The sequence below is a fragment of the Nyctibius grandis genome, chromosome 5, assembly GCF_013368605.1.
Source record: "Nyctibius grandis isolate bNycGra1 chromosome 5, bNycGra1.pri, whole genome shotgun sequence".
Classification (NCBI taxonomy): Eukaryota; Metazoa; Chordata; class Aves; order Nyctibiiformes; family Nyctibiidae; genus Nyctibius; species Nyctibius grandis.
In genome coordinates this window covers 77,058,749-77,086,562 of record NC_090662.1, presented here as the reverse complement: position 1 = coordinate 77,086,562, position 27,814 = coordinate 77,058,749, and the positions used below count along the sequence as shown (strand labels likewise).

At 41.5% G+C, this 27,814-nt stretch overlaps 1 protein-coding gene across 1 annotated transcript in view; it reads right to left on the bottom strand.

Moving 5' to 3' along the window:
• Positions 1-27,095, bottom strand: part of NTF3 (neurotrophin 3) — a 59,719-nt gene extending 32,624 nt beyond the window's left edge. The window contains exon 1 of the mRNA XM_068401137.1: positions 26,927-27,095. Coding sequence (XP_068257238.1) covers positions 26,927-26,944 — 18 coding nt within the window. The 5' untranslated portion in view covers positions 26,945-27,095. The remainder of the gene's footprint in view (positions 1-26,926) is intronic.
• Between the last annotated feature and the right edge of the window lie 719 nt (positions 27,096-27,814).

The window sequence follows — 27,814 nt, the reverse complement described above, 5'->3', positions numbered from 1 at the left end:
AGCAAAACTTATATGCCACCCAGCCTCCACTTCTAGGACTCCAGACAATTGTGTTCCCTAGTCCTGTTCATTCACAGGTGTATTTCACTCAGTCTGGAAGGCAGGAAATTGCATTTTCATCTTCATTCTACCACCAGCTCTAAGCTAAACCCATACTTGAAGGCTGTAGCAACAAATCCATTAAGTACAGGAACCTCCTGCCACTGTGCTCATCAGTCATTTTGACTCCATGCCTTTATTTTCCGCAGTTGTACCATATGGATGAGGAGCCTTGTCTACATGATGCAACTGTGAGAATTAACAGGTGAGGTTTTGCACAGTGCTGTTGGTACTAACTCTACCAAAGCATTAAGAAATGGAGAAGAACCTCAAGTGTGTACCTGAGGATGAAGCTGAACATTGCAATTGAGAATAAGAGATCATATTAAGATGCATATCATAATAAGATGCTTATCATAATAAGATGCAGGAAAATTTATTAATGACCTGTCCAGCAAGCTTCTGTTATCTTTCCAGCCAAACCCTGCTAGTAATATAACCTGGCTACAAACTAAGACCTGTACTTATACCTGTGTTTCTAAGTGGCTGTTTCATGAGGAATAAAATAAGATATGAGCCAAGAAAACATGATAATCAGTGTAGATATTTCCAGAAGCCTCTCAACACAGGAGAGAGTTTAGTAAAGACCATTTGCTTTGTAACTGTTACAGGGAGCTAAGGGCTTTACTCTGGTGCTCACCCACAGGTGTCTATTTCCATTTGACATGCCCAAAGGAATTCTGCATTTCCTCCAATAAGGCGCGTTGCTCTAGAAGGGCATGGATCTTTGATAAACTAGGACAAGCTTTGCATGAGTGTTTCAGGCACCTCAAATGGCTCTTAAGACATTCAGAAAAGTAAATTTGTCCCTGCCTGTCTATGAAAAGAAATCCCAGTGAGATTGCAATGAGCAGCCTGTATCTAATTGTCTTGCTTTATGGTTCAATGGCATATGTGTATGGCATTGGCAAGGTATTTTACATGAGAGAAATCATAGTTCATGTTTTCCAGATCTTGCCATGTAGGTTTCCCCCACTGATGATGAGGTCAAATTGCCAGCACAGATTTTTGACCCTCTTACACGACAGTGAAGCAAGATCAGTACTGCTTGGCTAAAGGATCCGGCAGGCATAGGATGTCCTTCTAACAGCTATGGATGCTACAGCACAGCAACAGATTGCTTAGAAAACACGTACAGTTCTCATCACTGGAGGACACCGAGAACAGGTTAGATAAACAGATATTTATTTACAGGGAAGAGTTTGTGAACAAGAGAATGGTGATCTCTTTGTGTCCATTTATGAGTCTGTGATTTTCTTGACTGGATCTTTTTCTTTTTGAGAACTCTAGGGCTGCTGTAAGAGGAGAGAGTAGTATGTCTCATGTATTAGGATGTGTTTGCAAATTTATGTTTAATAGATGAAACAATTTGCACGGAAATGCTGTGATATGTTATTTCAAGTTATGCATAAATGTCTATTTCTGAATTCATTGTCATTGTAAATTCACCGGGAAGCAAAAGACAACAGATCATAAAAAAACTAACAACCAAAATAACCAGTTTAAATTTGCCGGTTGTCCTAAACTATAGGAAATGAAAAAAGCATCTTAGGCTGGATTGGGTATGCACTGATCTGCCATGTTAAACATATAATACATGCCTGTGTGCATCTGTTTATTGAGACGAGGCTGCTGAGACTTTGAAGGAATGCCCCTGTGTTGCCCTTGCAGGTCTCAGCCTTAGGGTAAAGGTAAGCAGGAGGCAGGGAAGGATATGTCCATGGCATATAGCACTAAGGGGACACTCTACTTCAGCGTGCTCTGGCAAGGCCAGGGGCAAATATTTCAGCATTTGCATATTTATGCATTATTGTGTAAGAAAACCCCGAAATATTGTACTGATCCTGTACCTATGCTGTCTACGGGCAGAAATCCTGGTTTGCCTGCTTGACAGAGAGTAGATTTAGCCCTGAATCTGTCTGTCTTACTAAAACAGTTATTGAGATCTGGTAAACAAAATATATAATGATAGTTTCAGAGCTTCCATGAATAATTGTGTGCAGCCATGTATAATTACAATTATCAAAAATGTCCTCTGTTTACATAACACCTCAGTAGAACTGCTGAATTCTCTGCAGCCTCTATAGATACGGCGCCATGAAATGCAAATTCTTGCATCTTGCTAAACAGCCACTAACAAATACATTGTGAAAGACTGAGTGTGGAGACAGATATCGGCCAAGAAAATCATAGCCTGGGTTTATATGGAAGAGCGTAGAACCTTTTATGTCTGCATGAGATATGGTTACGTGGTTACATCGTAAGAACAACAAAAGTCAAGTAAGAATCCCAAACATACTTCAAAATTAATAGCACACTGGAGTCATCTTGAAGGAAAGGTAAACTAGGATGAGCATTAACCACTTTTTAACAATAGTCACGAGTATCAATACTAACTGTAAGTATCCTGTCCTTGCAGAAAACTAGCTAGCCCTCTCATAGAAGTCTAGCACATAGCAGGTGTTGAAAATGGAAATGCAATTTCCAAGCTAGGCAGACATCCAATATTTATGAGCCAAGTCTGTGGAAATAACAAACTGCTGATAGTGACAGAATAACTTAGCGGAAAATCAAGTAAGTTTTCCACTTCAAGAAAAACTGTCATTCACCTTGTGTCTGATCATACTCCTGCTAGCGTCTGAATGTGTTGCCTGGTGCTGAAGCACTCATGCAAGATACTAACACAAAGACATGAGTACCCTCACAACTAGAGTTGATCACAGCTACTTAATTATCTGTTAGAGCCAAGAGATGCATGGATGAGAAAAAGACAGAAAAAGACCCCACAGATACCCGAGAGGGAAAACTGACTTGCAGCAGCACCTCTTTTACTTCCTAGGCAGTGTTTTGGATCTGCGTTAAATTTAGTCTAGTGTTGAATTTATATCCTAATTTGAAAACGTCACAATCTTGTCAGTTATGTTTTGAAATTTCTGCCATGTTGAATAGGAATCTTTCACAAGCAACAGATGCTGCTCTGAGATTTATGAAGCATGGGAATGTGACCCTTGCACTTTTGGACCAAAGTCAGAACCAGAACTGCAGAACTAGAGTGGCTCTGGAGAACCAAGTCTTGAACACATCTCCTGCCCAGCCAAAATCCAAAGACACTTGGATTTGCTCTGCAGCTATAAGGGGACGAAATGATAATTGCCAGACAGAGGGATCTGTGCCTGTCAACACTCCTAAGTCAAAAGTCAACTCCCAAATTTGCTTGAGAATTTCTTGTCTCCTTCTGATAAGGCTCCTGTCTCCATTTGGCAGACTACCTACACCGAACTGCCAAACTATGCATAACAAGCCATGTTTCATAGGTATTTGCCCAAATTTGGATACTGCTGGCACCACCACACATGGCCCAAATATCACTGGATCAATGCAGAACATTAAGGTGTGGAGAACTGAATGAATATGTCCAAAAACAGAATATATTAAATTAATTTCCCTTCTTCCTTCTCTCTGAAACTCACTCTGTTAGAAGACTAGTAAGGAGGCTGGGCTCAGACTAAGCTCTTAGAATAATAGACCATAAGTGCGATCAAAGTGATGGAAGTGCCCATCACTGGTTCTCTGTAAGGGGTGAGCTTCAACCTTTGACAACTGGTTTTAAGTGGATTATGACACCCCCACCCTCAGCGTATTTGTTATTCAGGCAGCCATGCCAAATAACCTCCACTAAGTGACTGCTTTTTTTGAGCTGGAACTCATTCCTGGACAGTTTGTTATAAGCACTTGGTCAGAGTCACAGCAAGACAATTTGGAGCCTGTTTTGTCAACCCTTCGCCCTCCCTTCCCTCTTCTTTGGGTTCCTTCCAGCTGCTGCCAGAAAAGACTCCTTCAACCCCGGAGATCTGCAGGCCCTCCTTTTGGAGAAGGGCAACAGCTCTAGCATGCGTTCCTTTTGGTGCCTCCCTGAAGTGATGGCTCTGCTCACTCTATCCCTTGCTTTGACTGTATACGTACTGCTTAAATGTCAGGCTGTGCTGCTAGATGCATCACTCATGTATGGAATGGGTTTGTCCCATCCTCTCCAACAGACACTCCAAGTCCCCATGCAGATACTAATTTTTACAAATTTGCAATAACCACTCTGGGCTCAAAGTCCAAAATTCCTTTAAAAGTGAATGAACTTGAAGGAATGATCATAGAAAGCAAAACAAAAAGGGGTACTGAACACTGGCGAAATGATTTTGATAGGCATTCTTTTTTCTGTTCAAGAAAAAATGTTTCTATTCTTTCAGACTGTACTTGTTAATTTATTTTTTTTTTAAGTAGATGCATCACCTATAACCTGAAACTACACAGGTCAATGTAACTGGCATTTTTACATCTAAAAATCAAGAATGGTCATATCAATGAGTACATAAAAATTATATTCGTGGAGCTTTACAGATGGAGGCCAAAAAGAGCTTAGCAACAGATACAGGAAAGATGAAGTCTGTTCCAGCTGAAATCACTCAAAAATTTTCTGTTCATCTGAGTGAATCAGCTTATACTTCAAGAGCTGAGTACATAACAAATTAATGGAAAAGTATAAAGAAAATAAATCAACCTGCCCCAAAGAATAAAAGAAAGAGTGAATGAATGAATGAATGAATGAATGACAGAAGGCTGTGCTAGGTTTTAGCAATGCATTACTAATAAGAGTCAATGGAAGAGTATTAAAACATGCAGTACCTAGGTTCTAGCAGTGCATTACTAATTACAGTTCATGATATCTTCCTTAAAGCGTGCATACTCCTGGCCAGTGAGAATAGTTGCATTTTTCGGATGCACACCTTTCTACAATCATGTGATAAAAGGAATTTACCAACTTAAAGCTGTGTGCTAGTGCAAGGTCCTACTTGTTGTGGGGGAAAGAGCCTGAAAGCTTTGGTCCCACTTTTCTCCAATAGCATGATTATGAATCCTCAGGGACTGCTGATCCCTCTGAAACAGCTGTACTGATCAGGAAGTCAAACAGGTACATTTCTTTTCCAGTATCAGGACCCAAAGCAATACCCAGCACCACTATAAACCTTTGAATTCACTGGGTTTACAAAGGCACTAAATAAGACAACTGTACAAACTGGGCTGTCAGCACTGAAGCTCTTGGTCTAGTCTGTGAACAAGTGCTTCCAGTATAGAATCACAGAATCGTAGAATAGTTTGGGTTGGAAGGGTCCTTTAATGGTCATCTAGTCCAACCCCCTGCAGTGAGCAGGGACATCTTCAACTAGATCAGGTTGCTCAGAGCCCCGTCCAACCTGACCTTGAATCTTCCCAGAGGTGGGGCATCTACCACCTCGCTGGGCAACCTGTTCCAGTGTTTGACCACCCTCATTGTAAAAAATATTTTCCTTATACTTAGTCTAAATCTACCCTCTTTTAGTTTAAAACCATTACCCCTTGTCCCATCGCAACAGGCCCTGCTAAAAAGTTTGTCCTCATCTTTCTTATAGGCCCCCTTTAAGTATTGAAAGGCTGCAACAAAGCCTCCTCAGAGCCTTCTCTTCTCCAGGCTGAACAACCCCAACTCTCTCGACCTTTCTTAATAGGAGAGGTGTATTGTGATGTACAATAAACAAATTGAAACAGGAGAACAGATTGACCTTGTTTGTGAACTAGAGGGTAAAGCCCTCTTTGAATTATGTTCGAGCAAGTAATCCAGAAAACAAAAAATAACTAAGAGGTGACTGCTTTTCCAGAATTTCGCAACACAGAGACGTTCTGGACTTACCCCCAGTTGCTCCTAAATAATTGTTAAAAATTATGTTTGACACAAAATAAACGTAAAAATATTTAGCGGAACAGAAATATTCTTTAGCAATATAGGTATTGCTTTACCCTGCAACTCCTCCTGTGCACTCCAACTCTGCCTTTTTAGACTGTTTTATTAAGGAAAAATATTTGCGTGATCACATTGTCTGCTAATCCCTCCCAGTAATTTCTGATTTTGCAAGTTTGTTTTAACCAAATCTACTAGAGGTGCAAAATTCTCAAAAATACTAAGTCACTACAAGCTTCATGATAATTAGTGGAAGACAACACTCAGGTTAGTGACTGCCTCATAAAGAGCAAAGTGTTGCAAACTCAGTAGCTTTTAGGCTGTGCATTAGCATAGGCAGCACTCCCAAATAGCTAAAGCATATGCTGACTCCTGCCAAGCTAGTAGTCAGAGAACATGGAAAAGAGATAAAACACTGTGTAGGTGCTTACAGGACAGGGAGGTGAGAGCAGGAGAGTAGGAGGAAGCTGAGGTATTGAAGAATGAAAGGGAGTGAAGCTCAGGGAAGGAGTACAGGCACAGGACACAAGTTCATAAGAAACCAGGCTTCATTCATGTAACTGCCAACAAACAACTTGTTTTGGTTTAGTCTTTGTTACTTGGAAAATAATTTATGTTAAACTCAAAACCAGACACTCTTATACCAGAATCAGATTATGTCCACATGGACATGGTGGTAAATTCATAGCTTGCTTTAAATTCACACTTTAGGGTTTACAATAAAGTTGTTTGTGTTTTTTTTTTCCCATGAACAAGAACTTTGACTGTATGGGAATTAGACATTGCCAAGAAAAAGTCTGAAGAAAAGTTGACACAATTTTGATTGTGGATAATTTATTCTAATTCTGTAGTGAAGACGTAGCCATTATACTAAATTTGTATGAACGATGACATCTAGGAGGGAATATAGCAAGGGTCAGAATTAGTAAAAGCCTTTCATGAAATGGGAAGACAAGTGAACAAAACAGTTAAATCATCACCTGATTAAGTTCTACATGTCTTCTGTTTTGAAAGCTGTTGAATAACATCAAGGTCATGTGTTCAGAATACAGATTTAAAAATAATTTAATTCAGGACAGCTGGAAGTATCAAGCCTGTGCTCCTGAGAGGTGTCTTTCCCTATAATTTGTTAGAATCTTTTTGCAGAGGGTGTTTCTTTGTTTTTATCAGTGAGACATAGCCTAAATTTTGCAGCTTGCTTTCTTTATTGCAAATTCTACTTCTCTAATATATGTTGTAGTGGGACACTAAGTTTGAAACTGAGCAAGCTTTTTTCCCTTCTAGATGAGGAGGTGTCTGCATGCATAAAATCTTTCGTTTGCATTCTTAGGTGAAATATGAAATTAGGGACATAAATGAAATGTGGAAATGGCTGAGAAGCAAACAAAGATGGGAGTACCAGTAGGAACTGCATCTGCTGAAAAAACATTATTGCAATCACACTTATAAATGCAGGAAATCTTTGAAATTTAGTTTGTAATAAAGGATGTTATAAATGAGTTAAAGAAAGAAGCAGACTTGGGAACACCCATTCATTTGGAGAGGAATTGTGAAAGAAGTATTTTTTGCATTTATTTTTAGAACTGCACTTTTAGGATTTCTGATACAAATTGTGATATTGCACCAGTGCGCTGGTGATATGAACCATTAACTCATGACAATATTCACAGCCTTTCCCTCAAAAAAAAAAAAAAAAAAGAATTAAAATAACCTTACTGCTGTTTCGAACATAACTGAAAGCAGCTTTTAAGGGTTGAAATTGGCAAACATTTGCTTTCATTTTGTTCTTTCACTTTATACTGAAATGGCATCAGTGATTCCAGAGACAGTTAAATCTCTTGGAAAGAAGCTTATTTTCTTGAAAAGAACAAAAAAGCCCTAATCTAGGGGAGAGGGGAAGTGATTCTAGCAGAGCCAACAATGAGGGAAACACTAATTTAGACCAGTCATTGCTGTTTTCACCACCAGATCATCTCGACGTGTGCTAAATATGGTGAGATAACACAGTGATGATATGGCTGATGTCAGTATCATCTACAGCACTCTTCAATGCCAGAATGACGAGAGGGGGGAATTTTCCATCCCTTCTATTTTCTGCCTCGCATCACCAAATAAAATAACCCAGGTGACATTCATAGCAGATGAGTTTATGAGTCTGACTTCGAGAAACACATTGACTCTTCTCTACAACTAGAGCAAAGATGCTATTTGCAGCAATACAACCATGCTGCATGGCAATGAGGTGGTGTGGTTGTGCCTGTTTCTTTCAAATAAAATTGTGGATTAATACAGACGGAAAACTATGCACTAAGAGTTAAGGCTTGGTAGCCAGGTGCAGTCAGCAATACTAGAAATGGAACTGGCTGAAAATTTCTCATTGAGCTCATGTAAAATATGCTTTCTATACAATTTATGTTCTGCATTAGATATTCATGATTTGGCAATATTTTTCTCATTTTCACCATTAAACCTTAAATGCTAACAGTAAACATTTCACTCTATGTGATTTGCATCAAATGAGATATTTCCTTTATATCTTCTTAGCAAACTCAACACTTATTTTTTTCCCTAAACTCAATGTAAATTACAGAGCAATTCTCTGTGTACAACATTCTATTGCAGCAATTTTATTCACAGACATGGTTCTTCCCTCAGGGCAGAGCACCCTGAAGGATAACATCTCCAACAACTGGTTTATTAACACCCCTCAGATGAAACTGTTTTGGTGAATCATGACTGTAGGCTTATATGGTGCACTACTGGAGATGTAGTTTGGAAGTCTCATGCAGCCATACTTTTTCTGTGCCTCTAAACAGTTTCAAAAATACTGATTTTAACTATTAAAAGCTAGTTTCAATTTTTGTCTTTCTGAGAGAGGGAAGCAGAGATGCTTTTTCCCTTAATTCCTTTTGCTGTCTGAATTCTATCTAACTATCATCAAGGCACAATGCATTGTAGCAGGAGGAAAAATGAGAAAAAGAATATATGTAGAATATCAAGAGCAGAAAGGAGACTATGAGTGAGAAAATAGAGATATCAGTGGTCTCCGAATAGCCTAATCTTTCCTGAAGTCAAGCAGAAGAAATTCAAGCAAGAATTTGCCTCCTCACAAAGATAAACACTATTGAAAAAGAGCATGAGCAACAATAATTATATCTTTTATGTCTTTATGTCCAGAGGCCCTAGATTTGCCTGATACTATGGCATTAAGAGAGGGGGATCAAGACAGTTACCAGACTGCGATAAAGAATGAAGTAAATTTTGAAAGATATTAGCATCATATAAGGAAAAAAAGTGGGGTCAAAACTTTTTTAGACAATGTATTTGAGACATTTTCAGTCAAACAAGCCATTTCAAGGGAGCTTGTGGACCCTACCTGTTCAGATGTGATGGGACAAAAAGGTGTCAAACTGAGGAAAAAAGTTACAAACTTCTGGTATATGTTGGGGAAAAAAAAAGCTATGAAAAGGCTGCACAGCAGAAACAAAACAAATCACATGTTTTGGGGGGAAAGCAAGAGAAGGCCCCAGCTGACTGGGTTACCAAACCACAAACCCATAGGAACATGTAGACATAGGAGAAAATTGAGGACTACAAGCAAATATTGACAAAAGACAATCAGAGCCAACTTGTAAAAGCATAAAGGATTGTATTATGCCCAGACAAAAGTACCAACTTATGCAGCTCCAGCTTTTTGAAAGAATTGTTTTGCAAATAAGAAGCAAAGGAGTTCTGCAAAAGATGGCAAAACAGAACTGAGGGTATTTGCCAAGAAACTCAGTGTGCATGCATTCTGCATGGTTGAGGAGAAGAAGTATTTGTTGGAACTGTTGAATAGCTTTTTACATGTATTATCTGGATCATTACCTTGAATCCAAATTAAAACTTTCTGACTTATACATTTTGCTTTTGTGCCCAAGTTAAAGCGAAACTTGAAATGATGGGAAGGTATCAAGGAACGTTATGGTGTTACGTGACAGCGTTTTATTCCAAGGTTGTCCCAAAGTTTAAGTTAAGAGATACTGTATTTATTTTTTTTAAGAGAAGTAGGTACACACAAGTGGAAACTGAGAGACAGAGATGCAATATGTTTACCTCAAGGACGTGTAGGAAGATCAAAACACAAACAAAAAAAAGCTTTAAAAAATGGAATTCACGCCATTAATGATGGTGATTTCCCAGAACTTAGAACCATGGTCCAAGGTTGACACAGGTTGTTCATTTGTGTATTCTGGGGGAAAATATATTTCTGGGAGTCTTTATTACCAGTCTCATTAGTATGGAGAAGGTATATTATTTGCTCATACGTCCTTCAGTGGAAAGTTTAAAGCAAGAATATCTGCTTATGTAATCAATCATAAGATTAAAACCAAAGGCATTGTGAATTATCATAATTGTAATGTAAAAAAAAAACAAATAGAAAATCTACTCAGATAAGGAACAGAACATCTTCAGTCGTGTTCTATGTACAGTGTACATATATATGCGCATATATATACATATATATATGTATTACATATGCACATGTAATTTCCAATATCTAAAGCAGAAATGTCAGTGGACCAGACACCGTTGAGAGACTTAACAGAGCTATGACGGATTTTAGGCTTCTGATTTCCCACTCAAAGAAGATTTACAGGTGCTGTATTTCCATTTCAAATTCTTATAAGAACAAGGTCCAAATTACCCATAAATAAATTCTAATTAGCATAATATTACAAGATTGTGACACTGCTAATGGACTTTAACTGGAATCCAGACAGCAGTATTAAATGTAGTGTAGGAAAGACCAAGGCAGAGAATTTCCTGTGATATAAGAGATAAAACTTCAAATTAATTTCTTTGTGTTTCTGTGCATAACTGTAGTTTTCAAGACAGTTGAACAACTAAATGACAAAAAGGTACTGAAGAAATGGCTTTCCAAAACCATTTATCTTTAGCATAATTTAGTCCTTGTTGAGACTAGGTTTTTATGTGGATAATTGGCAAAGATGGACTGGTGCTGAACAAATTTGACACCTGGCCCTTTTCATACTAATCTTTCAGTCTTTCCAGATGGCACAGTTTACTTCTATTCCCATCTGTTCCTTTTCAGGAAGGAAAAGGAAGGAAAAAATGAAATCTCTAAAACAATTAATGACTTTTAGAAGGATTTTTGAGATTATTTTCAAGTTCTTTGTTCTGGACCATGTTCCTGTGGAAGGCTGGTGATGGCACCTACTATTATTTACCTCAGATCAAAGGTAAAATTCCGGGTTTCATTTTTCAGGTTTTGCTTGAGATAATTCATCTAGATGAAATTCACAGATGGAAAATTTGAAAGAGCCAGAGTCATTGCATCAGTACATACTTGCAAAAAGAGTAAACAAAACAAACTAGCAAGCAAGCAAACAAGAGTGATATCAGACTTGTGATTAGATAACATTTGATGCCATCTAGCAGTAGACAGGTCAGAGCAGAATTTCAGGTGAAATTTTGCTGGTTCAGATTTGGAAAACTGTTTCTACATTAAGAAAACTTTTTGTGCAGAAACAACCACTCTCATTTCCCTGGTTGTTTGCAATATTTCTCTGTTGAGTTCTCAGGTTTTGACTCTGGTCTAAATTTTTACTGTCTCAAGATGAACTTGTTCCCTGGGGGTCCATTAGGCTTCTTCCATGTAAGTGAGGTCAGAATTAGGCCTCTGTTAAGCTAGTTATCTCCAGAGCTAACAACTGACTATTCAAGAAAATTGAGCAGGAGGATGATAGAAGCTGATGGATGGGAAAAGACAGAAAAAAACCCAAAGTGAAATCCATCAATGGAATCTGCCAGGTAACCAGGAAGTCATTTTGGATGCTACTTTGTAATCTAGAAGTTACCATGTATTATTAAAAAATATCAGTTAATCTGGAGAAAATTCAGAAAGCAACAAGAATCAACAAGTCTCTAGGGATATTTATGTGCAAAAATCAAAATAATCAAATTTATGGACCTGGCTGAAGGAATGCTGTGGTACGCATGTGTGCACACATTTGAATATCTTAAATAGCAAGAAGCTGTCTGTACCTTTCTCTTGCCACTGATTTGGCACAGTTCCCTTTGTGGACCAAGAAGATTTCTGACTCCAGTCATCCTAAAAGAGCATGTTGTCCTGAGGGAACCGGAAAAAGGCTTAGTTCATGTTCCCCACCAAACAGTCTGAATACCTGAGAGGGAGCCTCAGCATGTTTGCATGGACACGGCAGAGCAAGTGGTTGTCTTCTGCATGGTACAGCCTGTGCTTGTGCTGCAGGCACTGAAGGGTGCTGGCTTATAAAGTGCTGTCTCTTCTGCTCCACCTGAGCCTCTTTACACTTAAGGATGTCTTAACACCAATCTACAGAGTGTCTTTGGGCAATTTGTTTCTGGAGAGCTTTGCAATGTCATCCAAGCAGAAATAAGGCTAGTTATCCTGGTGCAGTTTTGCTAATTGATTGGAGGATGAGGAGACTCTCCTTGAGAAAGGTGCTGTATTGTGTAGGCATGCCGATTTCTATAAAGTTTCTTTCTGGTTCTCTGTCCAGGTTGCTGCCAGGCTATAGACATATCTCAGTTATCTTTGGGAGATGCTGCTAAGTCTTTCTCTTGAAAAAGAGCTGTTCTCCAAGAATATATTATTTATTAAAATATTTCTATTATTTTCAACAATGATACCTTTTATTTGCAATTCTTCCTCAAAGAATAGCATCATAAAAAATCACCACTGGAAGTTAACTAATGAAAAGTAAAATTGAAACCAAACCTCTACTCTGAAAACATCTCTTGCCAGCCATCCTGCCGCCACCCAGGACTGTGTTGCTAACAACTTCTACATGGAAAAGCATTTAATATTGTAGCAATGAGTGGAACTCAAGTTGGATGGGGGATGGCATGAAGATATTAAGTGGAGTGATGGAAGTCCAGTCACTTGATGAATTTAAAATTAGACATGACAGAGCTTTGAAGAACATGCTAGCTGTCTGGCCTGCATCTTAGGACCACAGACCATATTAGGAGATAAAAAACTCTACTAGGAGGTGGATTTTGTTCTGAGGAATTTCAGTTCTGAGGGATTCCACTTGACCTCTCAAGCCCATCAGCTTTCAGAGTCCCCTGTGAGGGGACAATATCATGTCCTGGATTGCCCCGAGTCAACAGACTACTCCGGCTTTCTCCTGCTGCAAGTACCACTTTCCTGGTCTGTGGATGGCTGGTGTCTCTAGCAGCCAACAGATGGGTCAACAAGGAGACAGGATTTTGAGCAAGGGGGAAGCCTGCCAGGTTTTTAAACTTTGATGTACAGGGGGGCTTAGTTGAGATTTAGTAGAACAAACAGGGGAATGCTTGTTCTGCAGTTCTGAGGAAATGCAAATTTCAGCAAAGAAATTAATTTGCTACAATTTTTCCAATCAAGTATACCAGTCATCTAATATAGGCATACTTTTGGATGTGCACCCATGGTTTTAAAAAAAACAAACACCATGACTCAAATTTAAGGTTTGGTTACAGTCTCAGTAATTTTAATAGGATTGCCTGGGTGCAACTGAGGTCAGAATTTGGCCTGCAATAGGTCGACTTCCACATTTGCTCAGCTGGAGACTTCTGCTTCTACATAAATCAGAAATAAATCCATTGAGTTCAGTGGAGGTGCTGGTATCACACTTCTCATCAGATGCTGAGTCAGTAAAGGCACAATCTGAACTAGAGATGCAGAGTAAGATTAAGGTAAACAAATGAACTCACAAAGAACAACTAAACCAATCAGATTTGCTTAATGGTGGTTCAAAGGACAGCAAATGCTGAAAAGTCATCAGCTTTTATTTCAGAGGAATGAGACAAATGAGAACAAGCTATGAGAAAAAAGCAAAATGAACAGGAAGATTTCCTAGTAGAGGAAATAAAGAAAAAAAAGAGAAAATTCAGAATATTTCACTGGACTTTAAAAACATATCTGTCTCCCCAAAATGCAAACTCTTCCAAGGGAGACCACTCCCTATCCTAGCAGATGTGAAAAGCAGCTTCAGCTTCCCAGGGAAAGATTTAACTCCATTAATTTTTTGTTTGGTTTTGGGATGTTTTATTAAAATAATAATAAAAAAAAACCCAAACTCATCTTGTAGTAGTATTTACATTGTTTTGCTTTTCTCAGAGCCTGTAATAGTTACTCTTTCAACACAAAAGGTAAACATTGTTCTTGAGTGTTTCAAACTTAAAGGCAGTTTGAATACAGAAAATGCAACCTCTCAGCAGAAAAATAAAGTCTCTGTCCAGATTGCTTAATGAATAGGTTTGTATTAATAAATTGACGCGACATTTTTTCTCAGTACATATACAGCCTATACGGGAGGAAAGACATATTAAAGCAATGTTTCTAAAAAGTGCTCTGGTATGGTGAGATGTTTGCCACCTCTCTCAGAAAGAGTTTTACTCTGTAAAATTATCTGTTGTAAATCACGTCTGCTAACAGAAACAGCCAGACTATACTAGCCACTCTATACCACCAGTACACAGTCTCTCCAGGGCTGACTTTCAGGTGGCACCTATACTAATAAATAAAGCAGGCCTAGGATATGGTGTCAAGCACTGGCATGCAAAGCATGCTTCATGTAGGCTGCTTTATGTGCAGGTGCCACTCAGAAGAACTGAGGGATGTGTTTGGCAAATGGTGGTACTCACCATACACGCCCGAGCAGAAAGGGTGACTCTTCTTTAACACACAGACTTGTAAAGCATAAATATTCATATTCTTATTTACAAGGCCAAGAATATTTAGGAGTGTTCTAGTTTGTAGGACTTTCAGATCCTCATAGTATTGTATTAATTGTGCTTCTGTTGCTATCAATGTTAAAACTTCCATTCACTTTTGAAAACAAGTGTCAGCTCGGTTTTTGAAAATCCTGCTTTCTGGGTCTTAGGGCCATCAGGTTCAAAAATTTGATAGCCCTCATTGGTAGTAATGCCAAGGAGTTTTTAACTACAGTTGCTTTCAACTTTATATGTCTGAAGAAGCTGCTAGGTAGTCCCTGTGAATAGGAGATGTTTTAATAACATGCATTGCTCATCAGATGAAAATTTCTTTTCCTTATTTTTTTTGAAAAAGAAGTTTATTTTGTCCAAAGTCTTGAGGAATATCACTTCTTCCAGTCTAAGTCAACTGTTTTCCCTGTGTTACAAAAGAAATTGGTGCTTAAGAGAGAACAGAAAGTAGAGGGCAAGTGGGTGGGGTCAATGGTGGTCAGGAAGGACGAGGTGGGAGCACAGTGAGGGAGCCCGGCCGGTGAACAGATACTGCTTGTGTGAGTGGCAGAGCTGAGGTGGAGAAGGAGTTAATCAGCACGGTGACGTGATGACAAGATGCCTGACTCCCTGACAGGAAAATAGGCACAAGTTTGTAGAAAAATTCCAAGAAGGGGAATGATTTGATCAATGCAACAAAGGACGATTATATGGCAGTATAAATGGCCTAAGGGGAGGGCAAGGACAGTGCTAGGGAGGTCAGAAAGAGGAGGACAAAGAAATAGGATGCAGAGTTCTTGCAGTGCAGTCACATATTGACCCCTCCTCTTCCATTCGCACACGCACATGCGTGCATCATCCCTGCACGTATGTACATTCAGCTCATACGTGTCTCTCATCTACTCTGCAAAACAAACCTGGCCTGAAAACTGGATGTAAGCCATAAAACAGGATGCTGGTAAATGATGACTGTGGAGGCTGGGGTAGTGTCTGGTGATCTACCACTCTTTTCAGTTGTGTCATTGAGCAGTCTGAAAGCATTAAGGGGTAAAGCTGCAGAAAAATAGAACAGTAGAGAAGAAATGGGCTGCAAATGGATAGAAAGATGGAAAGGACAGAAAAAAGTTGCTACATAGAAGGACAGAGAGTGGTTAGAAAAATGGGCAGAAGAGACTCAGAGGGGAAAAGCCTAAGGTAATAGGTCTAGGGAAAATCAATTCAAAGCACCTATATTAAATGTCAGGGAGGAAGACAGAAAGGCATAATATTGAAAATTAGTTAGCCATGATTTAAACAATAAATTAGTGCTGGATTTATTACATAGAAGTTTTTTTATAGCAGAAGAGAGAAAGAGAAAAGAGAACTAGAGAGTGCAAAAAGACTGTATAATTACAAAGGCAGACAAAGAGATGAAAGAGGTCACCTGTTTTTGGAACGTCACCTTTATCCCTGGACGTTCTAGCAAAATTGAGGGAAGTCAGAAAACTGAAAAAAGCATAATTTAAAAAAATAGAAGAAAAAGCTTAACAAAAAAAAAAATCATATACACTCTGTAAGACAAAGAATGAGATTAAACAAAGGACAACTCATGTCAAGTATTTGAGGAATATATTTAGTAAACAGTAACAACGAAGGAAAGTTGCTCAAGATGTTGGGGGTTCTAAGTGGGAGAATATGCAAATATCAATAAACAGCAAAGAAAGGCTGTACTTTCAGGAAGATTTTTTTATGTTATGGAATTATCTTCATCATCCGTTTGGAAAGTCGGTCATGTGAAATAAGACTGTGCAAATCGTTTGAGAAATGATTGGAGGAAATAGTTTTATACTTATCACAGGACCTGAAAATAATGAACTGAATAAATCTTTTCTAACTTTTGAATGTACAAATCCAGGAAAGACCGCCAGCACATGAAATGACATGTTCCCTCTTAATGACCATGGTTTGTTACCTAATCTGGAGCAGGGTAAAGTTTCCCTTTTTCTAAGATGGTGTCACTGGACTTTATTTTTGCTGCTACCTTGCAGTTTGGTTTTGTGCATACTGCTTACATGCTAGGAGTGGGTAGGAAAGTGTGGGGAACGGTAGAGGGAGAGAGGACACACGTAGACGTGTTTCCGCATTCTTCCAAAGCGTTTCTTAAATATTTCTGCTGTAGACTTTGCATCTAAGGAACATATTTTGACTCAGCTGACTGTCTATCTAATACATTATCTATTTTATTCCCTTAAGGCCTTGGTTTTATCATTATCATTTAGTATTTCTGAAACCAAGACCATCACAAGTCTCAGCATCTAGTGATACTACAAGTTTGCTTCAAATACAGCATACTGGGAAAACTGGTTAAATGTCTCCATCAGATTGATGATGTCTGTATTTGATAGCTAAAAGCCATAACATCTGACCTTGGTTTGGAGCAGAAACCAAATACTGTCCAAATCCCATCTCTCAAGGGGTCAAAAGCTGCTTTTGTCTTGCAAGTGTGCTTGTCCACCTCCTGGCTGAGGCAGAAGCCACAGGAGAGGATGCTATCTTAGAACTTGTCAAACCACAGAGCTATTCAAAAGCAGCTGTGGGATTTATGTTTCACACTCACAACCTCAATTCACTACTGAGTGTAGACAATCCTTTAAACATTCATGTAGAGTACAATGTACTTTTTCCTTCTGTAACTCTCCATTTAACTGCCAGTTACGTCTGACAATATCGATTTAGACTTCCAGCAAATGTGGGTGAATTTTTGTAGGTCATAGCCTAGAAATATATATTTCTGAGTTAACTAGATTAACACTTTCTTACATGCTAAGTCAGCTAATGTAAGATAAAACATGTAAAATCTATAGCAGGGACAAACTCAAAATAAAAGAATTTATTGCTGGAAGGTGTGAAAGGGCAACTGAGGAGAAGCATGTTTATTGCTGTGGTTCCATTATGGGCACAGAAATGTTGGAGGAGTGCTGCAAATCTTACCCTGTAGAATGCAATTCTTCAAGAATGTTCTCATCACCTCTGGTACAGGTTTGTAACAGATAACAGAAACGGAGCTTGTTCTGTGGAATCTATATATTTACATGGTGAGGCAGGGGGTGACTCCCTCCAAATACAGGCAGAGTAGCAGTGAGTCATGCATGCAGGTTTCCCAGCACTGCCTGATGGAAACGTTGAATTACCTGCTATCCTTTCTATGTGCATTGAAATGCAACAAACACGTTACTTCTCTGAGCTCCAGATGACTACCAGTGAACCTTGTTTCAACATGTACAGACACACAGCCTTCCCCAACACACCAGTGTCCTCATCCACTCATATCCTTATTGCACATTTCTGAAGAGGGAAATTTCAAACAGAAATTTAGAAGCCGAATTGAGACAGTCCCTTTTGCGTGTGTGTGAAGAGATGGAGAGGAGAGAGAGGCAGAGAAAGGTAAGAGAGGGAGGAGTATACTATCTAGTTCTGCTCTTTCCAAATGCTTGCTGCCCTGAAGGAAAGAGGCACCTTGCTTAGCTTGCTCACACAGCAAGATACTTGTACCATGTGAAGGAGATGAGCGTCTTAACTGAACTGGATGCTTGGGTGTGTTTTTCTTTTAATTCCTCAGGAAGTATAATCTTCCTTGAGGCTTTCTGCAGAGGTGTCCTCTTCCCCTATGGACTTAAGGCTCATGATACAATCAGGAACATAGCTCTGTATATTCCCTCTAGCACTCATTTCACAACCTTGAAACTACTCCATATCCACCCTTACCACTTCTCTCTTCACACGCACATCCCATCTCTCCCCTCAGAAAGCGACTTATCTCCACATCCCCCACCAACAGATGTACGAACGCAGATGGCTGTCTCCCACACAGAAACAGCTGCCATCCACCTCTGTCATCCCTACCCACACTCTGCTTCTTTTCATTGTCTGCTCCTAGTCACCACGAGGAGACACACACATGGCCCCACACCAACAAGCATCTGCAGTGACACACAGATGTTCCAGCCCTCGCAAACACATTTCTCTGTCCATGTCATGGCTACAAAGGAGTCCAGGCGGGTACAAATACCCCATGTTCTATGCGCTTGAACACAGCTTGGTTGCTCGTGCTTTGAAACCTGCATGCTTGGCTACCTCTCTGAAATACTTGTATACCAATGCATGCAGCATGGGGGATAAACAGGAAGAATCAGAGATCTATGTGAGGTCGCAGGGCCATGATCTCATTGCAATTACAGAGACATGGTGGGATAGCTCTCATGACTGGAATGCTGTCATGGATGGCTACGTACTTTTTAGGAAGGACAGGTCAGCAAGGCGAGGAGGTGGAGTTGCCCTTTATGTGAGAGAGCAACTGGAATGTATCGAGCTGAGCCTAGAGAAGGATGAAGAACGAGTAGAAAGCCTATGGGTAAGAATTAAGGGGCAGGCTAACACGGGTGACACTGTTGTGGGGGTTTACTACAGGCCACCTGGTCAGGAAGAGGAAGTAGATGAGGCCTTCTACAGACAGCTGGAAGTAGCCTCGCGATCGCAGGCCCTAGTTCTCATGGGAGACTTCAATCACCCCAATATCTGCTGGAAAGACAACATAGCTAGGCACCCACCGTCCAGGAGGTTCCTACAGAGCATTGACAATAACTTTTTGACACAGGTGGTGGAGGACCCAACGCAGAGAGGTGCTCTGCTAGACCTTGTGTTAACAAATAACGAAGGTCTGGTTGGACATGTGAAAGCTGGGGGTAGCCTGGGTTGTAGCGACCACAAGATGGTGGAGTTCAGGATTCTGCATGGAGGAAGCAGGGCAATAAGTAGGACCACAACCCTGGACTTCAGGAGAGCTGAATTTGGCCTCTTCAAGGACCTCCTTGGGGGTATCCCATGGGTTAGCGCTCTAGAGGGCAGGGGGGTCCATGAGAGCTGGTCAATATTCAAACATCACTTCCTCCAAGCTCAAGATTGGTGCATCCCTATGAGTAAGAAATCAAGCAAAGCAGGCAGGAGACCTGCATGGACGAGCAAAGAGCTTCTGACAAAACTGAAATGGGAGAAGAAAGTCTATGGAATGTGGAAAAAGGGACAGGCTACTTGGGAGGAATACAGGAAGGTTGTCAGAGTATGCAGGGAAGCGACAAGGAAGGCCAAGGCCCGCTTGGAATTAAATCTGGCAAGGGACATCAAAGACAACAAGAAGGGCTTCTTCAAGTACATCAGCAGTAAAAGGAAGACTAGGGAAAACGTGGGCCCACTGCTGAATGAGGAGGGTGCCCTGGTGACGGAGGATGCAGAGAAGGTGGAGTTACTGAATGCCTTCTTTGCCACAGTCTTTACTACTAAGGCCAGCCCTCAAGAATCCCAGACCCTGGAGGTACAAGAGAAAAGTCTGGAGAAAGGAAGACTTTCCCTTGGTTGAGGAGGATCGAGTTAGAGATCATTTAGACAAACTGGACACCCACAAATCTATGGGCCCCGACGGGATGCACCCACGAGTGCTGAGGGAGCTGGCAGATGTTATTGCCCAGCCACTCTCTATCATCTTTGAAAGGTCATGGAGAACAGGAGAGGTTCCTGAGGACTGGAGGAAGGCCAATGTCACTCCTGTCTTTAAAAAGAGTAAGAAGGAGGACCCAGGCAACTACAGACCGATCAGACTCACCTCTATCCCTGGAAAGGTGATGGAGCAGCTCATTCTGGATGCCATCTCTAAGCATGTGGAGAAGGTCATCAGAAGTAGTCAACATGGATTCACCAAGGGGAAATCATGCTTGACCAATCTGATAGCCTTCTATGACAACATGACTGGCTGGGTTGATGAGGGGAGAGCAGTGGATGTTATCTACCTTGACTTCAGCAAGGCTTTTGACACTGTCTCCCATAACATCTTCATAGGAAAACTCAAGAAGTGTGGGTTAGATGAGTGCACAGTGAGGTGGATCGAGAACTGGCTGAACGACAGAGCCCAGAGGGTTGTGATCAGCGGTGCTCAGTCTAGTTGGAGGCCTGTGGCTAGTGTAGTACCCCAGGGGTCAGTAGTGGGCCCGGTCCTGTTTAACTTATTCATCAATGACCTGGATGAAGGAACAGAACGTACACTCAGCAAATTTGCTGATGACACAAAACTGGGAGGAGTGGCCGATACACCAGAAGGCTGTGTTGCCATTCAGTGAGACCTGGACAGGCTGGAGAGCTAGGCAGAGAGGAACCTCATGAAGTTCAACAAAGGCAAGTGTAGAGTCGTGCACTTTGGGAGGAATAACCCCGTGCACTGGTACAGGTTGGGGGCTGATCTACTGGAGAGCAGCTCTGCAGAGAAGGACCTGGGTGTTCTGGTGGACAACAAGTTCACCATGAGCCAGCAATGTGCCCTTGTGGCCAAGAAGACCAGTGGTATCCTGGGGTGCATTAGGAAGAGTGTGGCCAACAGGTCAAGGGAGGTTATCCTGCCCCTCTACATGGCCCTGGTGAGGCCACATCTGGAGTACTGTGTCCAGTTCTGGGCCCCCCAGTTCAAGAAAGATAAGGAATTACTGGAGAGAGTCCAGTAAAGGGCTACAAAGATGATCGAAGGACTGGAGCACCTCTCTTATGAGGAGAGGCTGAGAGAGCTGGGTCTGTTCAGCTTAGAGAAGAGAAGACTGAGAGGGGATCTTATCAACACTTACAAATACCTTAGGTGTGGGTGTCAAGAGGAGGGGGCCAGACTCTTCTCAGTGGTGCCCAGTGACAGGACAAGGGGCAATGGGCACAAGCCGAAACATGGGAAGTTCCATCTGAATATGAGGAAAAACTTCTTTACTTTGACGGTGGCAGAGCATTGTAACAGGCTGCCCAGAGAGGTTGTGGAGTCTTCTTCTCTGGAGATATTCAAAACCTGCCTAGACGCAACCCTGTGCAACATGCTCTAGGTGAACCTGCTTTGGCAGGGGGTTGGACTAGATCATCTCCAGAGGTCCCTTCCAACCCTTAACCATTCTGTGATTCTGTGATTCTGTGATCCCCTTCCTACAACGATTCAACAATAACTGTACCTATCAATCCCTTTTTCTTTTCCCAGCCAGCTGACAGTTTGATGCTACTGTTTGCTTTTTATTTTCTCAGGGAAGAAGCAGAGTAGTTGGAGGCCAGGGCATTACCCTGGGCTGTGCTGGCAGCAGTGGGCTGAGCAGGCTGCAGTCTGTGGTTTCAGGCTAGCTGAATCCCAGTGGCCAGGACCATTGGCTGTGGTCACCCATCTTCCCCTCATGGACAGCTGCTTCACTGTCCCCCATGCCTGCAACGTGCCATGGTGGGAAGCTCACCACAACCAGAGAAGAAAGGGGCTTTACGTTGAGTACAACAAGCTCCAAGCACTGCCAGGAAAAATTATCCAGCTGGAGAGCTTGAACTGGACTCTGCAGTGGGAAACGAATACATAAAGTAGCACAACAGGTTCCCAACACAGGCCATGGCTGCACAAGCACTAACTGCCTATTATCTAAGTATTTTGCAGGCTACCTATTTTTTTTTTGGCAAGAATTGATCCTTGGCATGAACCAGAAAGGGATCCATGAACTTCTATGTGACTGATGCCATGTAAGCTCTGGGCCCAGAAGCTTTAGCCTTCATACCTAGCAGGTCGGTGTGATCAGACTGTCTTCTCCCAGTGTAAGTCTGACAGGATTACTCACAATCTTCTAATCAGCTATGGATGGAAATGGGCACTTTCCTACCCAGTATAGGACAGTGCTTAAGAAGACACTGAAGCCCTAGGCAAGCTGCAAAATTTGAAGATGTTTGTCAAACAGATCTGAAGAACAGATGTTGTCAATATATGAAATTGTTTTGAAAGGAAAGACATTCTTAGTGTTTCTCTGTCATACCCAAGATGTATCCTATGTTTTCAACCTTCAACCAGCTGCACATTACTCCAGTACTTCTTCAAGCCATGGAGAAAGCTAGTACTTTCTTGTTTGCTTTGACTGACTTCTGTACTCCTAATGTGTACTTCAACCCAATGGTTGTTCATCCAACAGCCCTGTTAACTACCTAGTAGCCCTCTTAACTGGTCCTAGAGAAATCTCTGTGCTATTTTGTGCCAGCAGTAGTATACTGAAGTTTTAAGGCATGAAAATAAGGTGCATTGATGTGCCTCCAAATGAAGGAAGGTAGTGTAAATATTTCAGTTAGACATCCTGAGATTTTCTCAGGATTATTCACTAGTTCTTTAGAAAAAGCCTACAAAATCTCTAAAGGAAGGTCTGCCTGCTGTGCACATCATGCAGAAGGCAAGCACATCTAGTGCACATTTGATCCTATTGCTACCCACGCACCAAACCATTTTCTCAGTTAGTCATCTTTCCCTACCCTCCTTCTCAATGCAAACACTGCTTCTTAGCACTCACAAAACTCACCTCTGTTGTGTGCCTTACATAACTTATTTCAACACAAAGAGTTGTGCCACAAACACAGTGGACACATGATTCTCCAGCTGGCCTCCGATAGCCATCTTTCTTACACATCAGCATGGCTTCCTGGGTGCATGTTTTTAACTTCCACAGAGACATACATCCCTAACAGCAACCCGGTACTCTTACATGCCCCTCACCAATTTCAGCTTCTTCCTGCAGACTGGCTGGATCGTTCTCATTGTTCTCAACCCATGCTTCCCTCTACCACTCCGCCAGTCACCTAAGCACAACACCCACTGAACACATCTGTCTCTGATCCAATCGCAAAACCAGCATCTCGTATATCCGTGCACCTATTGTTACTGACTATATGCATTTACCTGTGCCTCCTACTTGCTCTCCCTTTGCACTTAACTCCCAACCTGCTCTCATGCTGCTATGCATGCATGTAGGGCCCCTTGCACACTTAAACAGCCTCCCTTAAACTAAGAGGCAGATAACTACAGATGGCTTAACCCATCATAAACTTTTTCCCACTCCTTATCACTCTTCCCTTCCCCATAAGCTGCTTTCCTTCTCCCAGGCCCCACACCCAGGTCTGCAATCCTTACCTGTGCTTCCCTCATTTACCTAGAGCATGCTGTGTGCACAAATCTCTCTTATCAGACACAACTTTTCACTCCTTTCACCTTCTCTTCCACAGTCCTTACAAGCAGGCACAAACTGGCAGGTACTTTCCTTGCCTGCACACCATCGTGTGTCACCCTATGCTAAGCTTCCCACCCCTCGTAACATGAACTGTCATTCCCATTCACTTCCACTTCATGCCCTACAGATCCTAATTCCACTCGCCTCCCCGTGCACTTCACACTTTACTTTTGACCTTAGTACAGACATGTGGCTTATACGACCCTCCAGTTAGTTATCCCTCCCATTCCTTCTCCTCCCACATCTTTACATCTTTAGTCATTTCTCCACTAGCACGTTTGTTGCATTCCCTCTTGCTGCTTCACTTAGCCAGTACCTACCACAGAGATATAAACACATTTGTAACATCTCTCTTAACAGAAAATCACTCCTTTTTGTTTGTGTATGTGTTCTCCTCCGACACCCCTCACATTATTCCTTACTTTCCATTGTTTTCCCCAACTGATTCCCCTGTAACATATTGCCTGTTCTTCCCCTGTGTTATCCCAACTGCCCAGTAAGGAGGCATCCTCTGTTTCTGCTCGCCAAGTTGCTCCTGTGCCTTTGTACTACTTTCTCTATTTGCCTACAAAGTGATACAAAACTAAAATTCCTCTCACCCTGTTCTCTCTTGCCCTATACCTCTTCTAAACCAACTTTTGTCATCTTTACAGAAAACACAGCTCTTAATTTCATCCTCAGGCCTCCTACATTCCTCATTTTTCCCCATTCTCATGCTTCTCAAGACCTGCCACATCTTTATAGTCCTGTCACAGTTCACCCTGCCCCCATGATTTCCATTATCTTGCATTTCCTCACAGGACCTTCACATGGCTTTTTCCTCAGTTCTGTCTTTCCCTCACACCTGGGCAGCACATGTCTATAGCACTACTCCAGCAGGCTTCCAACATCCTCTGAAATTTCCCTAAGCAACTACCCCCCTCACATACCTTTATGGATCCCTATACCCTTTTCCCATCACCACACCCTATCTCCATCCTGCTCATTGTTTCCTCTACATTCCTGTCCTCAGCATGTGTTTCCATCACCACGCAAGTCTTCCCTTTCATACTCTAACACCTTCCTCACAAATACATCCTCGTATCTATTTCTTGACAGAATCAAAGGTGTCTCCTTTAGACGCCCCCTATAAGCATCATGTAGCTGATTATTTTCCATACCTTTCTCCAAATAGACAATAGTCCACATTTTTCTTCCTCCTCCAAACATCCTTTGTGCCCTGTGCTTTCACCTTTCTCCCTCCACTCCCACTCAAGACCCTACCTCCCCCTGGCAGACCCTAGCATCCTTGTATGTCCCTTTCATACCCTCACCCCCCCTCCAGTCTGCACCTTTTCCCATCCCTCTCAAGGGTTACTTCCCCTTCTGAGCTTCTAAACTTCTTTCCACCCACAAAGATCCTCTTTTTCCAGTTGACCTGCGGCAGTCCCCCTTTTAAGCTGAGCATATTTGTATGGCTCATCTGCCCTTTTTACCCCAATACACAACACAATACATAGCTTTTTATTTTTGGTATATAACGCTTTCCCTCCAAACTCCTTACATCTGTCTTTCAGTGTACCATTTAGTTCTTCTTTCTCTGGAAAAAAAAAAATCCTAAACCTACATGTATTGCATACCTCAACATATAGCACACTTCTACACCTCTTCTCCGCACATTTTGGGTCCACCACCTGCAATCATGTCTAGTTTTCCTTCCCCTGCCATGCTAACACAGAGCTCCTGGTACTGACATGTATCTAAGACCAGTCTTTTTACTACTAGCAGCTGGAAGCATGCTGAACTCTCTTCCTTTCACTATTGCTTTTGTCTGCCTTGCCACAAAGTGTGTTTTTCTTTTTTTTATTATTATTATTAGATTTTCCTTTTTCTTACGTCTTATTTATAGGTGTTTCTTGCACCTCTCCTCCACTTACAGGCTCACACAGATCAGGTATTTTTGTGCCTGAGAATGTTTCTCCTATTTGGGTATTTTCCCGAAGGCACGATGTAAAGGCAAACTTTACATACCATTTGCACTCCTCATGCAACAAATCATATGAGCCTAAGAGCAAAGAGTGCTTTCTGAAAGGTTGTAAACAATTGACTGGACCATATAGCACACATCCCTGTCTATTTAAAAAGGGGGGGAGGAAAAAGCAACCCCCCTCACACACACACAGTCATCTCCAAATAACTGGTTTTGCAATATAGGAACCAGAGAATGTGTGCATAGCAGCCCTGTTCAATCCAAAATATCCATCTCTCCAGATACTGCATATTTATAGTTCAAGAGATAGGACCAACACAGAGCTTTCCCGTTTATTTTAATGAAGGATTAAGAACTGATCAGAAAACTATCTAAACCATTCAAGGACTTTTTCCCTGCTTGGCTAATAGGAGTTTGGTGTCTCCATAAGGACTCGCCAGTAACTGACGCTTTAAGCTGCATTTCAGCTGTTTAGATGAGAAACAGCTTTCTATTTTGCTCTCTATATGTGTGTCTGTGTTGATTAGTTGTGTGCTGCATTCCTAGAAGGCACTCACCAAACACTGTAAATTGCAGCATAAGAACAGCTTTCCTACCGTCCTAGCACGAAGTGAGTGTATCTTTTTCACCTAGACACAGATGTGCAGGGAATCCTTTGATCTCCAGTTCCTCCCAGAAAATTTAGTGTTTGGGTTTGAGGAGAATGGGGACTGATTCAAAGGTCATGAACAGGGTTTCCAGTGTCTGGCACACACAGAAAAAGAAAGCTCCAATGAAGTTAGTTACCTGAGACAGGCGAGGTCTAGAAACTGGGAATTTGGACTTTGCTTGTCATGGGCTCTAACTTTCCCTGAGGGCATGCATGCTACGTATACTGAGGCTGGTTCTTGCAATCTGCACTCAAGGTTTGCAACCCCTTTTGTTATATCTGAAGTTGCTGGTTTCCCTCTTAAAATAAAACTGCGTCTCCTTTGCTTTTGCCTCTTAAATCAGATTCCTTTAGCACCTCATATTTCTCCTCTGCTGTTTTCTTGCCAGGGACCTGAACAACAGCGTGCAGAGCAGGAGGAGAGAGGAACCTCAGGACTAAAGCAAGCTATAGGGCACGTAAGGGTGGGGGAAGGAGGAGGCACAATGGGAAAGGCAACAACATTTGGGACAGATCTACTGCTTACAAGACCCCCCCCCTCCTCCCCATTATACTTCTTTAAAGCACCCCTCTCCCCCCCTCCCCTCCCCGCCCTCTTAGGACCCTATTAGAAAACGTCAAATTTCCCTTACCGTGGTAGGAGTAACCATGGCATCCGTGTGAATGTTTCCAGAAAAGTCGACATGAAGAGAAAGGTGGATGTAAATATGTTCATTCAAAGTCCCAAAGTTGGTCTGCTTGGGTTGTGCAGAGTTGCTCTATGGGAGAGGAGCCTTAAACTCTGAGTCCCGTGAACATAATCTGCTCGATTATAACAAACCAGCTCAGCCAGATGGCTCTGTGCTCTGCAGATTAACCCCTTTATTGCCACGCTCTGCTTTCCCTACCTACCATTTATAATAACCTTGCCTGGTGGGAGAATTTCAGAGAATGAGGCATTTTTTTGAAAATGACAAAACCGTCATAAAGGTCATTTTTTCCCCCCCCGTGTACTTTAAAAAAACCATCATGTGCCTATTTTCATTTTTTAATCCGATTGACAGTTTCATTCCTCTTCCTGGCAAAATCTTTTCATGTTATTAAGAACCGTATTAGCACCAGGGAACATTTTAGAGGATTCTTTTGTTAAATCATAACCATCTCTTCCGGACTGTGATTCTCAAAAGACAAGTATTTTATTGCAGGAATGTCTCTGTGTTTGCACTCTAATGGTCCATCCACTTCCCCCCTGCCTCTCCCCCATAGTCTCTCTGTCTCCCACATGCACACTCACACACATGCACACGCACACCCTTTGGTCAAACTGCCAGCATGTGTTGCTGTTCTTACCGGTATTCAGAAGTCATTATAGGACATGTAAAACAGGTGAAATAGAGAGACAGAACTAGAATGCCATAAGCCTCTGCTTTCTTCCTCTGGCTCCTCTTTTTTTTTCTTTTTAATTACTTCAAAATCTTAAACAAATTTATTTCTTTGGTCAGCATTTCTGTCAACCATGTCACCCCCCATGACACAAAAAT